The 13,234-nt window shown below is 47.4% G+C and overlaps 1 protein-coding gene across 1 annotated transcript in view; it reads right to left on the reverse strand.

The window, feature by feature from the left end:
- HADH (hydroxyacyl-CoA dehydrogenase) overlaps positions 1 to 13,234 on the reverse strand; it is a 307,472-nt gene that overhangs the window by 250,430 nt on the left and 43,808 nt on the right. Inside the window, exon 2 of the mRNA XM_086962014.1 lies at positions 7,548 to 7,676. Within this exon, the coding sequence (XP_086818140.1) occupies positions 7,548 to 7,676 (129 nt within the window). The remainder of the gene's footprint in view (positions 1 to 7,547; positions 7,677 to 13,234) is intronic.

Below are 13,234 nucleotides of genomic sequence, written 5' to 3' on the forward strand. Positions count from 1 at the left end.
GTTTGTTCAGAGGCTTCTGATTGATGAGTTCACTGCAACTGAGGTTAACCGGGTTTGCTTTTTAGAGCTCAAGCAGATAATTTTCCCAATCATTCTGAGAAACCGGAGAAGCATTAGGAGATTTTCTGCTTTGATTGTTATAGCAATAATAAGCCAGATTGCTTACTATTTTTTTGCAGAGCTGCCAGATGTAAATCAACCCAATACTTGTCCATTATTTCTCTGCGGTTTTTATTCTCGATTCTTTTCAATTTTGTTTTGCAGGGTAAAGATTTCTTTCCTCCTAGAGTCAGAAAAGGCAATGACTTGCTGTCTAATTAGCTTATTCCATCTTCTCAATCTCTGGATCGTACTTATTTCTTGATGTGGAGGATTAATATGAGACTGCCAACTTCTGTAGTGTGTGAACTACTAATGAAAGAGTTTCCTCAAAATTTAAAATATGGGTTGGGTGAACTGTTCAAACATTTAAAATATATTTCACTAGCTATGAAGGCACATTTTTGTATTTCTGTGGTAAAAAAAGATTTTATAGGATCAAAACACTTTACTTGGTGATGTGCAAATTTTAAATATTGTTGCTCAAATCCAATTTCCAAACATTGTTCATGCACTATATAGTTTTATCAGTAAAACGACATGGTAATGGGAAGGTTTTGTTGTCATTTCAATGGAAAATGTGCTACATGTAAGTGACAGTGCACTTCCACATCATGCTTTAGTAATATATTTATGAAAAGTGAGTTTTTAAACATGAACTGGGAAATATTCCTGCTCCTGCCCAGATGGCAATGCTATTAGTGAACCAAGAGGCAAGCCAAAGATCACGTGTATCCTATATGTGGGCTTGATTCTTATTCTAAATGGAGCAAACGATTAGTAAATAAAAATAGTTTTTTGTACAGCTGAAATAGTTAACGTGCATATTTGAAGGTGCTCTCTTCTGTGATAATGAAGATAAAGGCAGTTCCATAAGACAAAATATTAGCCTAGGATCACACAATTTGAGACCAGTTCACAGGTCAAATACATTACAGTTAGGTTGATTAGATTATTCAAGTTACTAGACCTGCAGGTCTAGTAAAATGTTTGTGATTTTTCGAGTCCTCCTACACCACATGCAGCTAGGTGGAAAGAAAGTAATATTCGCACAGGATTTCAACTTTGTATTTGTTCCATGGCAGCCTTCTTTCGCTCTCCACTAAACTATAATTTCCTTTTGAGGATTCAATTAGAGGAACAGTTGTGAGATTGTCGATCTACTGTCGGACAAGCCCATCCTCCTCATATAGCTTGTTACTACCATGGGTGTAGATCTGGATTCATGTTGGTCATAAGGTACTTTAGCAACAATAGTAAACAATAGTAAAACTTGTGCTATCACAGGAATGACATCTGGAGTCTGTCGGTCCTGCAATCTACACATTTTTCCCTCCACGTTCAAAGAATGCATCATGCCGTTTTGTTGATGGGTGCAAGCTGGGGAAATTAATCCTTCCGAATGCAAACTAATACTGCCTCTCAATTACTGACTAATTTACTATGTGAATAAGTAAAACGCCATGACAGGGTCCTTTTCCTTATCAGCAGCTACCCAGGTGCACAAAAAGTGTAAAATGTCAGTAAATTCTGATTTTCATCATTTGTGCGAACAGTATTAGATGTTATAATGATAGCTAACATGCATTCCAGTTGTATTAGAATGCAAACAAATCTGCATCTCTAGATATTACTTCTGTACCACACTTTTCTCCTGTAATTATGCAAACAGGTTCAGTGTTGTGTCACTCAGGTGTTCAAAACCAATCAGGGAACGGGAAACTTTCACTAAGTGGCGAGAATTTATGATGGCCTTGGATTGGTGTGGTCTGGTGTGGTGCGATAAACTGCGTCCATAGGTGGCTCCGAGACTGGTAAACTACAAGATCACGGTCTCAGGCCACCCGGAACACAGACAGACCCTGTATACCCGGTGAGGAAGGCGGACCCTGGTGCTGAGCGGCCGCTGCAGCTCCCGAGGTCCTGTGGCGGCAGAGACGGGCAGGTCGCGGCAAGGCGACCGGAGCCCGCGCTTTTGGTAGCCTTCATAGTCTGCGGTGATGACCGATCGGCAGACTCATGGACCCCTGCACGTTGGTGCGACTTGTTATGGTTGGTAGATGACATTGAAGTCTCCTTATGTTCTCTATCCCTTTTCTCCTTTTCTTTTCTTTCTCTCTTCCCCTCCTTTCTACCCACGAGCGAGCTGCAGTCCTCCTGCAGACTGAGAGAACTGATGCCATCTGGCGGGCAGGTAGGGTGACTCTTGGACTCTTGCATGCCAGGGGAACGCTGCATGTGTTCTCTATTTGCTCTTCCTCCTCTGGGGTGTGCTGGGCTGCTTGCGTCGAGGTCCTGAGCCTACCTTCCCTAATTCACGATCGGTCCACCTGGTTAGACTAGGGATACAGTACGATGGGCCTCTGCGGGTGGGGGCCCTGTCGAGGATGAAGCTCCATGGCCGCGTGAGTGGGAGGGGATGCGGGTGCCCATCTGCCGCTGGTTTCCTCTGCGACAAGTTAGGTCAGTTCGCTCTTGAACTGCCTCTCCCTCCCACATGACACGCCTTAAAGTAGTTATCATGAGCTTCAATGTGCGGGCCTTAACTCGCCCGCAAAGCGGTGTGCCCTTCTTGCCTTGATGAAAGAAGCGAAGTGCGATATTTGTCTCCTACCAGAGACCCACCTCATGCAGACGGACTGGAAGCAGCTACGATCGCATCGGTTTGACAGATGATATTTTTCATTGGGCTGGGAAAGAAGGCCGTAGTAGAGATTCTTTTGGCTACGCATTTTCAGGGGAAAGAAGTGGGACTTCATGCGAAGGTCGCGGGCCGCCTCCTGGCCTTGAGGGTGCTACTGGGAGAGAGGATACATATGATTGCTTCAGTATATAGCACTAACGAACACCAAGAGACTTTCTTACGAGAAACTATAAGCTCGATTCTGGAGTCTCCGGATGAGGATCTCGTCATTGGGAGAAGATTTCAACCTGGTTCCTGCTGCGGAGCAGGATAGGTCAACGCTACAGGTGGGACACACGGCTCAATCTCCGACATGATGCTTCAGAGACTGAAGGAGGTGGGCCTCACAGACGCCTGGCGTCACCGCTTTCCAACGGCACGGGAATACACCTTTTTCTCCGCTGCCCACAAAACATACACCCCCATTGACCTCTTTTGGACTTCACCTAGGGTCACGGCGTCCACTGATGACGTATCCATCGGGGTGGCGGTGCTCTCTGATCACTCACTGGTCGTCTTGACGTTGCTTCTCCCCGGAGGGGCCAAGCGGCAGGATTCATGGCGCTTAAACCGCAAACTACTCACCTACGACGCTAATATCACTGAGCTACGAGGTACTATCAAAACCTATCTGAAGTCAACGACGTGGGCTTGGTGGGGGTCGACATACTTTGGGACACCTTGAAGGCGGTCATCTGCAGGCTGGAGGGGGTGTATCGCCTGGGGCGGTCTAAACCCGGCGCTTTCTCACACAGGTAAGGAAGCAACTGCGAGCCTTAGACCTCGACCACGCTGAATACGCCTTGCTCCGTACCAAACAACGCTATTACGAAGGAGGGAACAAGGCAGGGAGACTCTTGGCGCATGCTCGGTGGGCCGAGATGGCAACGTGTCGGGTTGTGGAACAGGCAACCGAACGGGATGAGCTCCTGCGTGCGGATGGAGACATCAGAGTTTGAGGCCTTCTATAAGGCTCTCTACTCTGCTGATACTCTGGGCCCTGTAGTGGCCAGGGAGTATTCGCAAGAGGCTCTGGTGACCTGCTTGTGGATTCAGTTGCGGCCAGTTTGGAAGCGTACATCAGTCCTGATTAAGTGTTGCGGGCTATCCAAGGACTTTAGGCAGGCAAGGCCCCGAAAAAAGATAGCTTCTCAGTCGACTTTTATAAACCTTTTGCTTTGGACCTCTCCCCTCTTTTGGCGCGGTTGTTCAACATCTTTAGCGCTTCTGGGAAACTCACCCCCTCGATGTCCATGGCGGAGGTAGTAGTCATTCCCAAGCCGGGAAAGGACCCACGTCAGTGTGCCTCATACCGCCCCATTTCTCTGCTCAATGTGGACCTGAAGATCTTCACAAGTATTTTGGCCTCCAGACACGCACCACACATGCAAGGCCTTGTGGACCCCGACCAATCGGGTTTTATCCCAGATCACAACTGTGGGGCTGGGACTCGTCGACTCTGCCACTGGACAAGACGCAACAAACCCAGCTTCTGGCGATACTTCTCTCGGTGGATGCCGAAAATGCATTTGACCGGGTCCACTGGACTTATTTGCATCAGGTCCTCTGTCAGATTGCAGAGATAGGTAAATTGCGTATACCACAGTCCACAAGCCCGCATCAGGGTCAATGGGGTGGTCTCCTGTCCCTTCCAAATTGGAATAAGTAGTACTTTAAACCACTATTAGAGGGAAAACGTTAATGGCGAGAGGATTTATGTGGTTAATATTGGCAATACTTTTGAATGACTTGGAATGTTTTGCATCTAAAACATTGTTTTTTAAATTGTAGAATACCCCTGACGAAGGGCCAGGTTAAGGCCCGAAATGCATTGGGTTACAAGGATACACGTATGAGGATTACTTACGCACACTACCAGCTACCGACTAAGGCCTGTTGGCATTTTCGCAGCATTTAAGTTTACAGTGACCTGTGCAAGACGTTTCTCATGTGACGACGGATGTACTTTGGTTGGAAAGTGTGAAACCTTTGATGAATTGAATAAACTTTGAACAAACCTGGATTAACTTGCTGTTGCAAGGGCACATTTTCACTGTGCGCCAGGAAATGGGGTGAAAGGTCGCACAATTTTCTATTTTGTTTACAATGCACGTGGCTTCATGGCAGACCACGCTACCGGGCCCTGCACGCAAATAAACTTACAAATTGGATTAACATGTACAAATGATAGCAACTGGTGTGCACTCTATCACTCCTTTTTGACTTGAAGATCTTCACAAGTATTTTGGTCTCCAGACTCGCACCACACAAGCAAGGCCTTGTGGAACCCGACCAATCGGGTTTTATCCCAGATCACAACTGTGGGGATGGGACTCGCCACTGGACAAGACGCAACAAACCCAGCTTCTGGCGATACTTCTCTCGTGGATGCCGAAAATGCATTTGACCGGGTCCACTGGACTTATTTGCATCAGGTCCTCTGTCAGATTCCAGAGATGGGTAAATTGCGTATCTCCTGTCCCTTCCAAATCGGACACAGCAGTGTGCCCTCTTTCCCACCTCCTTTTCATGCTCTATATGGAGCCATTCGCCGAAAGGGTCTGCCAACTCCCTACGGTCACTGGGATCCGGATGGGGGACAGGGAACATAAGATCTCTCTTTACGAGGATGACGTGCTTCTTTTTTTAACACACCTGTTGCTCTCTCTTCCCCCTCCGCTGGCAGAGGTCGAGGCTTTCAGTGCGGCGTCGGGTTTTAAAGTCAACTTGCAAAAGACTCAGGTTTTAATCCTCAAGCTACCAGCGGCAGATCGCTTCACTTCCCTTCCCTTTTTCCTGGGCTGCTACGGATATCACATACCTAGGGCTCAGGGTTTTTTCGACCACTGCGAAGACCGCTCCGGTGAACTACACAGAGGTACTGAACAAAGTGAGTCTTAAACTGAGCTGTTGGAAGAAACATGCCTTCTCCTGGCTGGGCAAGATTGCGGCAGTCAAAATAACGATTTCGCCCGTCTGCTTTACATCATGCTCCCCTTATGCCGCCACCCGCGACGTTGGCTCAAATGCAGCAACTCATCAACAACTTCCATTGGGGGGGGGGGGGAGCACGCATGGTCCGTCATTCCACGCATTTGAGGCAGGTCGAAAGCGGCCTCAGGATCCCGCATCTCGGGCGTTACTACGAACTTGCGCAATTACGATGGATGATCGAATGTTATCAGTTAGATTCAGAGAAACATTGGTGTTTCATGGACAGGGGGGGTCGCTGGGATCCAACATTTGGAAAGTTCCCTGGCTACCCAGACGTCATCGGCCGCTGGGTGTATAGCTCTCCCCAGTCCTGCGAGCCACTATGCGGGTGTGGGACAGGGTCCAGGAGAGGTGTCAGCTGCCCTCTGCAGTCTCACCCTTGACCCCCTTCATTGGAAACCCAGATTTTCCCCCGACCCTCGTAGGGAACACCTACTTGAAATAGCAAGATGCAAACTGTAAGCATATTGGATCCCCAAGGACGCGTACTGGCAGGCCTTGGCGCTACGCCACTGGGTCACACACACCCAGATACATTTGCAAGCAGGTCGGCTCCTCACAAAATTTGAGATTTGATTCATTACTCGCACTTACAACAAACGCCTTCTGTCAGACATTTAAGGCTTTCACAACAAGGCAGGAACCCAGGCCAAATCCCCAGAGGCAGAGAAGTTGGGAGGCGGAACGGAGACGGTAGTTCTCCCCCAAGGAGTGGTTGGACATTATTTACAGGGCTCAAGCGTCCTCGTGAGCACCTCAGGGAAGGAAATGCTTCTGAAAATTGCACACTATTGGTATGACACCCAAGTGAGGTTTGCTAAATGGTAGCCCCGAAGCAGCGATCGCTGCTGGCGCAATTGCGGACAAGAGGGTATACTGTCCCATATCCTATGACATTGCCCTAAGATACAGACATTTTTGGAAGCTTTTCTGCCCATAGTCAATCAGATATATCAGACAGAACTCCCCAGATTTCCTAGTTATATCCTCCTGGGGCTACCCAACCCTCTTAGATACCCTCCCCAGTCCTGTAGGGGCAGGGCTATCACTCTAGCACTAGGGGCAGCTAAGAAGGTTCTCCTGGCAAGGTGGGGCACAACCGCCATCCCATCCAAGTTAGACTGGCTACACAAACTGTGGGAGGTGGTGGAAATAGAACGGATTACGGCGGGGATCAACCACACGCTGCCTAAATTCGATAAGACCTGGGGGTCCACGGTGGCTTACTTATCCTTAGAGTTCGTAGAGCTTACCTGCCTTCCCTATCTACGGGTCTTGCGATTCCCCACAACTCTCTTAACGGACCCACTGCATCCTCCGAAGGACACTCAGCCCTAGACCCCCCCAGAGTCACACCATATGTTGTAGGTGGATACCTGTCCTCTACTCCTTCTCTCAGTCTTACCTTTGCCCTTTCTCATCCTCTCTTTGCTGCCCCTCTTTTTTCTTTAATAAAGTTTGCTTTTGAATAAGATGTTCCCCACCGGTCGGTGGTTGTAGGTGGGCGTAATGTTTAAGATTGCAACAAACTCAATAAAAACGCCTTAAACCATAACAATTCAACTCAGCACATAATAAAAGCCTATGACTATAACCTAGAAATATAGAGCAGGAAAAAAAGAAATTCTATTACATGTCCGCACCCCTTTCACCCCATAAGCAAATCTGGCTTAAGTAACAGCTGTTGCTTCATATAGCCATTTTACTATAACAAATTTAAACCTGCCCCATAAACCGGCCACTAGGATTTGTATGAATACCGGGCTGTCACCTCAGGCTTTTCTGCAAATTTCTTCTTCACCAGCTTCTTAAGGCTGTCCTCAATCCCCTTCCTGGAGTTTTTCAAGATATCTTCGGTCTGGTCCACCAACACCACAGTGTGACCTGTGGCTGCAGCAGTCTGCAAGGAAATCAAAACACACCATGAGGGTGGGCAGAACTATGGTAACAAACAAACCAAAAACTCTAAACTTTTAGGGCCTGATTTAGAGGTTGGTGGACAGGTACGTCACAAACAGCCCAGATATTCTGTCCACCTTATATAAGTGCATTATATCCTAATGGTGGGCATGATACCAGTCACGTTTGTGATGGAGTATCCATCCCCGAAACTTTAAGTCAGGCTCTTAAAGTCTCAAAAAATCTATCTGCATCAAAGACTCTGTAGCAATTTCACAATTATCCAGTGCACACTCATAAAGACGAGGGTGAGACTTTCACGTGGTCAATGAGACAAAGTACGCATTGGTACTTATAAAGAGTGAACCTAGCTAGAAAGAAACGGGGTGCTGTACACTGCTTGAGGGAAAATAAAATTCATACATTACATTTCACATTTTTAGCCACAGGAAAATTAAGTGATTTCCCCTCAATCACACGATGTGGAGTCGGGTGCCGGGGTCAGGATTCAAACGAGGAACCGCAGGCTCCGAAGTCGGCAGTTCTAGCCACTAGGCCACATCTTCTCAGCATTAGACGTTGTTACAAGGACTGGGAAACCAGTATGGACTGAACCCAGTGCATAGATAAGGTTATATGCAGGATGAAATATGTATTCATGCACCTAACACATAAAAACTTCTAGAAGGAAATTGCGGATCCTAGTTATGGGAGACTATGCATACTTACTACGAAAATCAGTAGACAACTTGCCCAGAAGTACAGGCAAAATAAAGATCTGTGCTGTTTTGAATCAAACAACTACCGCTAGTCGCAAGCCTCCCTCCAGAGCATGTCAAAGGGGACTGTTAGTCACAGTTATATAAAGGTGTGACTACACTCTGAAAATAAATAGTCCAGCAGGGTCTAGATGGACGCAAAAGAAATTATAGAGGAACGTCCTCAGTGTTCTCCAGATTAGAAACCAGAGGGGGAAAAAAACATTGAGCAGAAAAGAACATAGTGGTTCAGCGAGATAATAGAGGGTGGTCAAACTCCTCACAAAAAAGTTTGTTATTGTAAGTCAGCTAATCGTTTTCATAATCATTTTACTGTTTAATGGTCAGTTTACCTTTCCACATAGGGCATGTCAGGCGACGCAAATGATCTTTAACCTGAAGGGGAGATAAGGGCTCACACACAGCATAGTGCGACAAGGAATGCCTCATTCAGCTAAAAACTGTGCCAAAGAAGGCCTGTTTACTCCGCAGTGCCCTTGTCTTACCTTAGTTAAGGGTTTTAGACCTTGATCCATTTAATCCGGAAGCTATCTTGAGCTGTGTTTGCTCTCAAGAAGTAGATTATTAACCTCTGAAAGAAGCAGTTACTTAAAACTCCAGAAAGAGACCTGCTTTCCTTAAAATCCAAGCTGATCAAAAAAAAAAATCTCCAAGAACACAGTTATGACCTGGCTCTTCACCAACACATGAAAGATCAGGATAGTCAAGAGAAATAACTTGTCACCATCACTTAGAGGTTATGGACACTACATGGCTTTGGATAAAACTCGCGATGATCCATACCCAAATCTCACCAACGATGGAATACACGACTACATATGCATCTGTCACTCGCTTAACTGTCACTCCATTCCCAATTGTAGCTACAGGCTTGCAAGGACATGACAAGAGCAGCTACTGCCAGTCATGCACAATATCAGCATTTGAAGCAATGTATAAAATGCCAGTCAAATGTATATGTTGATGGCTGTATCAAAGGGAGGCAAGCCTGTACATTGGCACATTGTATGTTATGCCTACTAAGCATTTAATACAGTGAAACACACTTAAATGCACTTGCACTTAAAGTGTCCAGCAGCAGTTTCAATGGGACAGCTAACACAAGCTAAATAAATAAACTTAGCTCTTAAGCATGAAATAAAATATAAACCAAACATCGCCTTTAATAAAACAGTCCAGTGCGACCAGTGGAAAACTCTCACATAGTGGTGTCATGGTTACAAATCCGGGATATTTTCAATTACTGCTGAACAAGGTTAAATCAAAAAAGCATTATACAAAAAGGTTTTCCAGCTGCTTACATAAGCAATAATAGCCAATGCATGCATAATAAGAAGTAAGTAAAACAGCACAACCAGTGAGGTGAAACATTTTTAGTAAGCGATAGGACACAAATTCAGTCCCGGCATGTCCAACTTCATGCTTTCGAGGCTGATAAATTATTTTCACCAAGTTGTGGAACTACAATTCAATAATTTAAAGAACCATCTTAAGGATTGTTGGAGTCCAGGGAAAGACGTGTTTTGGAGCCATCTATTCTGTACAAATTTGAAATTATTTCCCATTTTCAGCTAATTGCAGGCCTCATAATGACAACAAATATTGTATTATAAATGAAACTTCAGAAATGGGGCAAGTAAAAACAACCCAACTATCAAGCTTTCCTGAATGTGATCGCCAAATAGTACCAAAGAAAGCTTGAACAACCACTGATAAAGCAATTTCTTTTTGCTCTTGAATCAAAATTTTTTTTAACTTTCAGCAATATTTTATGAATAATTCATTGTCGAACCAGGTCTTTTTCGCATATTGTAAGGGTGACTGTGGATGTCCAGGGGATTAGTGCATTTTATTAAAAGACAACATATGCATATGGAACTTGAAGTTGTACGTTTAATTGTTGGATATCTGAAATCACAAATAAATATCACTCAGCAAATGGTATTTTCATTAAAACAATGAAAATCGATTCAGTGCACTGACTATTATCACCATTCCATTATACTAATATTTTGCAGATTATTATTCTGTGTCCCTGCAGCTGCTCGGCCACCTCCAGCGCTGCTTCCCACTTTCCCGCTTCCCAGCTGTCCCGCCCTCCCCCTATTTATGGCGCCCGCTGTGCAGTGAAGGTGCAATCCATGGATCTGGTCAGTGGACTGCTCTCTTCACTGTACAGCTCCGCCTGGTAGCTGCTGCTACTGACCCTTTGGTCAGTGGGTCTAGGCCCTTCTCAATCCGCAGGCACCCGCCTGCGCCTCATCCATGGTGGTCCAGTGGGGAGCTTCTCTGCTGGTGCTCTGCCTTTCTTTTTCCTCCCTTTCTCTTGCTTGTTTTTTCCCACTATTGTTCACTGTTTTCTCTTCTCTCTCCTTTTTGCACCTTTTCCCGTCTCCAGCACAGATTCTCACTTCCCACTTTCCCGCCTTCCAGCTGTCCAGCCCTCCCCCTCAAGACGCATCAAAGGCAGAGCCCGTCTGGGCTCGTCCACGCCTGGACCGAGCCCAGCGCCACGGACCCTGGTTCTCTGACTATCCACTGATACGACGCCAGATATCTCCAAGCACTCAATACTGCATGCTACACCACCTGCCACCAGGCATCACAATGGACACCCAAGGCCCGTTTTCCTGCCGGAACTGTAGCTGCACCTTTGACTGCCACCGCACACCAGCCCCGCCACCGCATGACTGACAAACACTGGACCCGACTGCCTCAACGGCATCCTGCTCAACACATGCTCCCTCCACAAACACGCCGTGGAGATCTGGGACCTACTCAACTCTGTCCCCCCCAACTCCCTTCCTCATGGAAACCTGGATGAACTCCACTGCCGCCCTGGACATCGCTACCGCCATCCCGGACGGTTAAAATATCATCCACAAGGACCGTGTCAACAAACCATGGGAGACATAGCCATCGTACACAAGAGCACCTTCTGCTTCACCCTCCACACAGACTACCTACGGCCAACATGGAGCACCTCCACTTCCAGGTCCAGACCAACCCAAACACCACCCTCCGCAGCACCCTCATCTATAGACCTCCTCATACCCCTCTGAACATGCCCACCCTTCAGTGATTCCATCATTGACTTCATCAAACCCCACGATCTTGCCTCCAAAGACTACATCCTCCTCACTTTCACCTGGACAATGCCAATGACAAACACCTCATTCCTGCTGGAAAACCTTGCCACAGTCAGACTGAGACAACGGGTCACCTCCCCAGCCCACTCAGTGGACACGCACTCTAATCCATCTTCTCTGCCAGCTACATCACCTTCAGCAACACCACTGAGCTCCAGTGGACCGACCAACTGCTATGTCCACTTCGTCTTCACCAAACAAACCATTCACCACCACGCTCACAGTTACCCTGATAGAAGCTGGAACAAGGTCACCGAAGAACAGCTCAACACCCCACCTCAGCAAAACCCCTCCACCAACACCCACAGACGCCAACACCGCAGTACGCAACCTCCACTGATGGATCGCCAACACTTTGGATCCCTTGAAGAAAGCCCCAAGCAAACAACACTCCAAGAAAGCCAGCTGGTACTCTCTCACCCTCCACGAGTACAGACGCTCCTGTAGACAGCTCGAGAAGAGATGGAGGAGCAGCAATACCCTGGAAGACCACTTAGCCTTCAAGAATGCTGTCACCGCACACTACCACCTCATCAGAACAACGGAAAAAGCGGTCCTACAAGAAAGGATCAACACCAACGCTCTCAACAGTAAGGAACCTTTCTCCATGGTCAAAGAATGTGCCAGACCCAGCAAAGACATAGCATACATCCCCCTATCCAAGACCTCTGCAACAACCTCAGCACCTACTTCCACCACAAGATCAAGGAGACATACAACAGTTTTGACAGTCAAGATACCAAAGACCCTCCCACCCCACCCCACCGCAACCACCACACCTTACGATGCTGGACCACAACAGACCATGCTCAGCTGGACCCCCACTCACCACGGACAACACCCTCAAGATTATGAAGAGCATCCACTTTGGAGCACCCTTGGACCCCTGCGCGCATCACATCTTCAACAGAGCATGCACCACCATCACCCCAGAACTCTGATGCACCATCAACTGCTCCATCAACTCCGCCACCTTCCTGGAAGACTGGAAGCACGCAGTGATCAACCCCTTGCTGAAGAAACCCTCTGCCAACCCAACGGAACTCAAGAAAGTCAGATCCATCTCTCTACTCTCCTTTTCAGCCAAGGTCATCGCAAAGGCCATCAACGCCCAACTTTGAGTTCATTGAAGCAAACCACATCCTGGACCTTTCCCAATCTGGTTTCCAAAGCAACCACAGCACCGAGACTACCCTCCTCGTCACCACAGACGACACCTGCGCCCTCCTTGACCGAGGCGAAACTGCAGCCCTCGTCCTCTTCGACCTCTCTCCGCCTTTGATGCCATCTCTCACCGCACCCTAAACACGTGACTCCATGACGCCGGCATCCGTGACATGGATGGATCAGCTCCTTCCTCATCGGCCGTACACAGAGTCAGACTGTCTATGTTCCTCTCGGAACCCACAGAGATTAGCAGTGGAGTACCTCAGGGCTCCTCCCTGAGCCCCACGCTTTTCAACAGTTTCATGGCTCTGCTAGCAGCCATCGTCCGAAACCACAGACTCAACACTGTCTACTACGCTGACGACACACAGCGGATTCTGTACCTCACCAACGAACCCACAGCGACCAAGTCCTCATCATGGTCTCCACCCCCTTCGCCTGGGACAACTCCTGGTGGCCCGCAG

Source organism: Lissotriton vulgaris, chromosome 3_1 (assembly GCF_964263255.1).
Source record: "Lissotriton vulgaris chromosome 3_1, aLisVul1.2, whole genome shotgun sequence".
NCBI classification, from domain to species: domain Eukaryota; kingdom Metazoa; phylum Chordata; class Amphibia; order Caudata; family Salamandridae; genus Lissotriton; species Lissotriton vulgaris.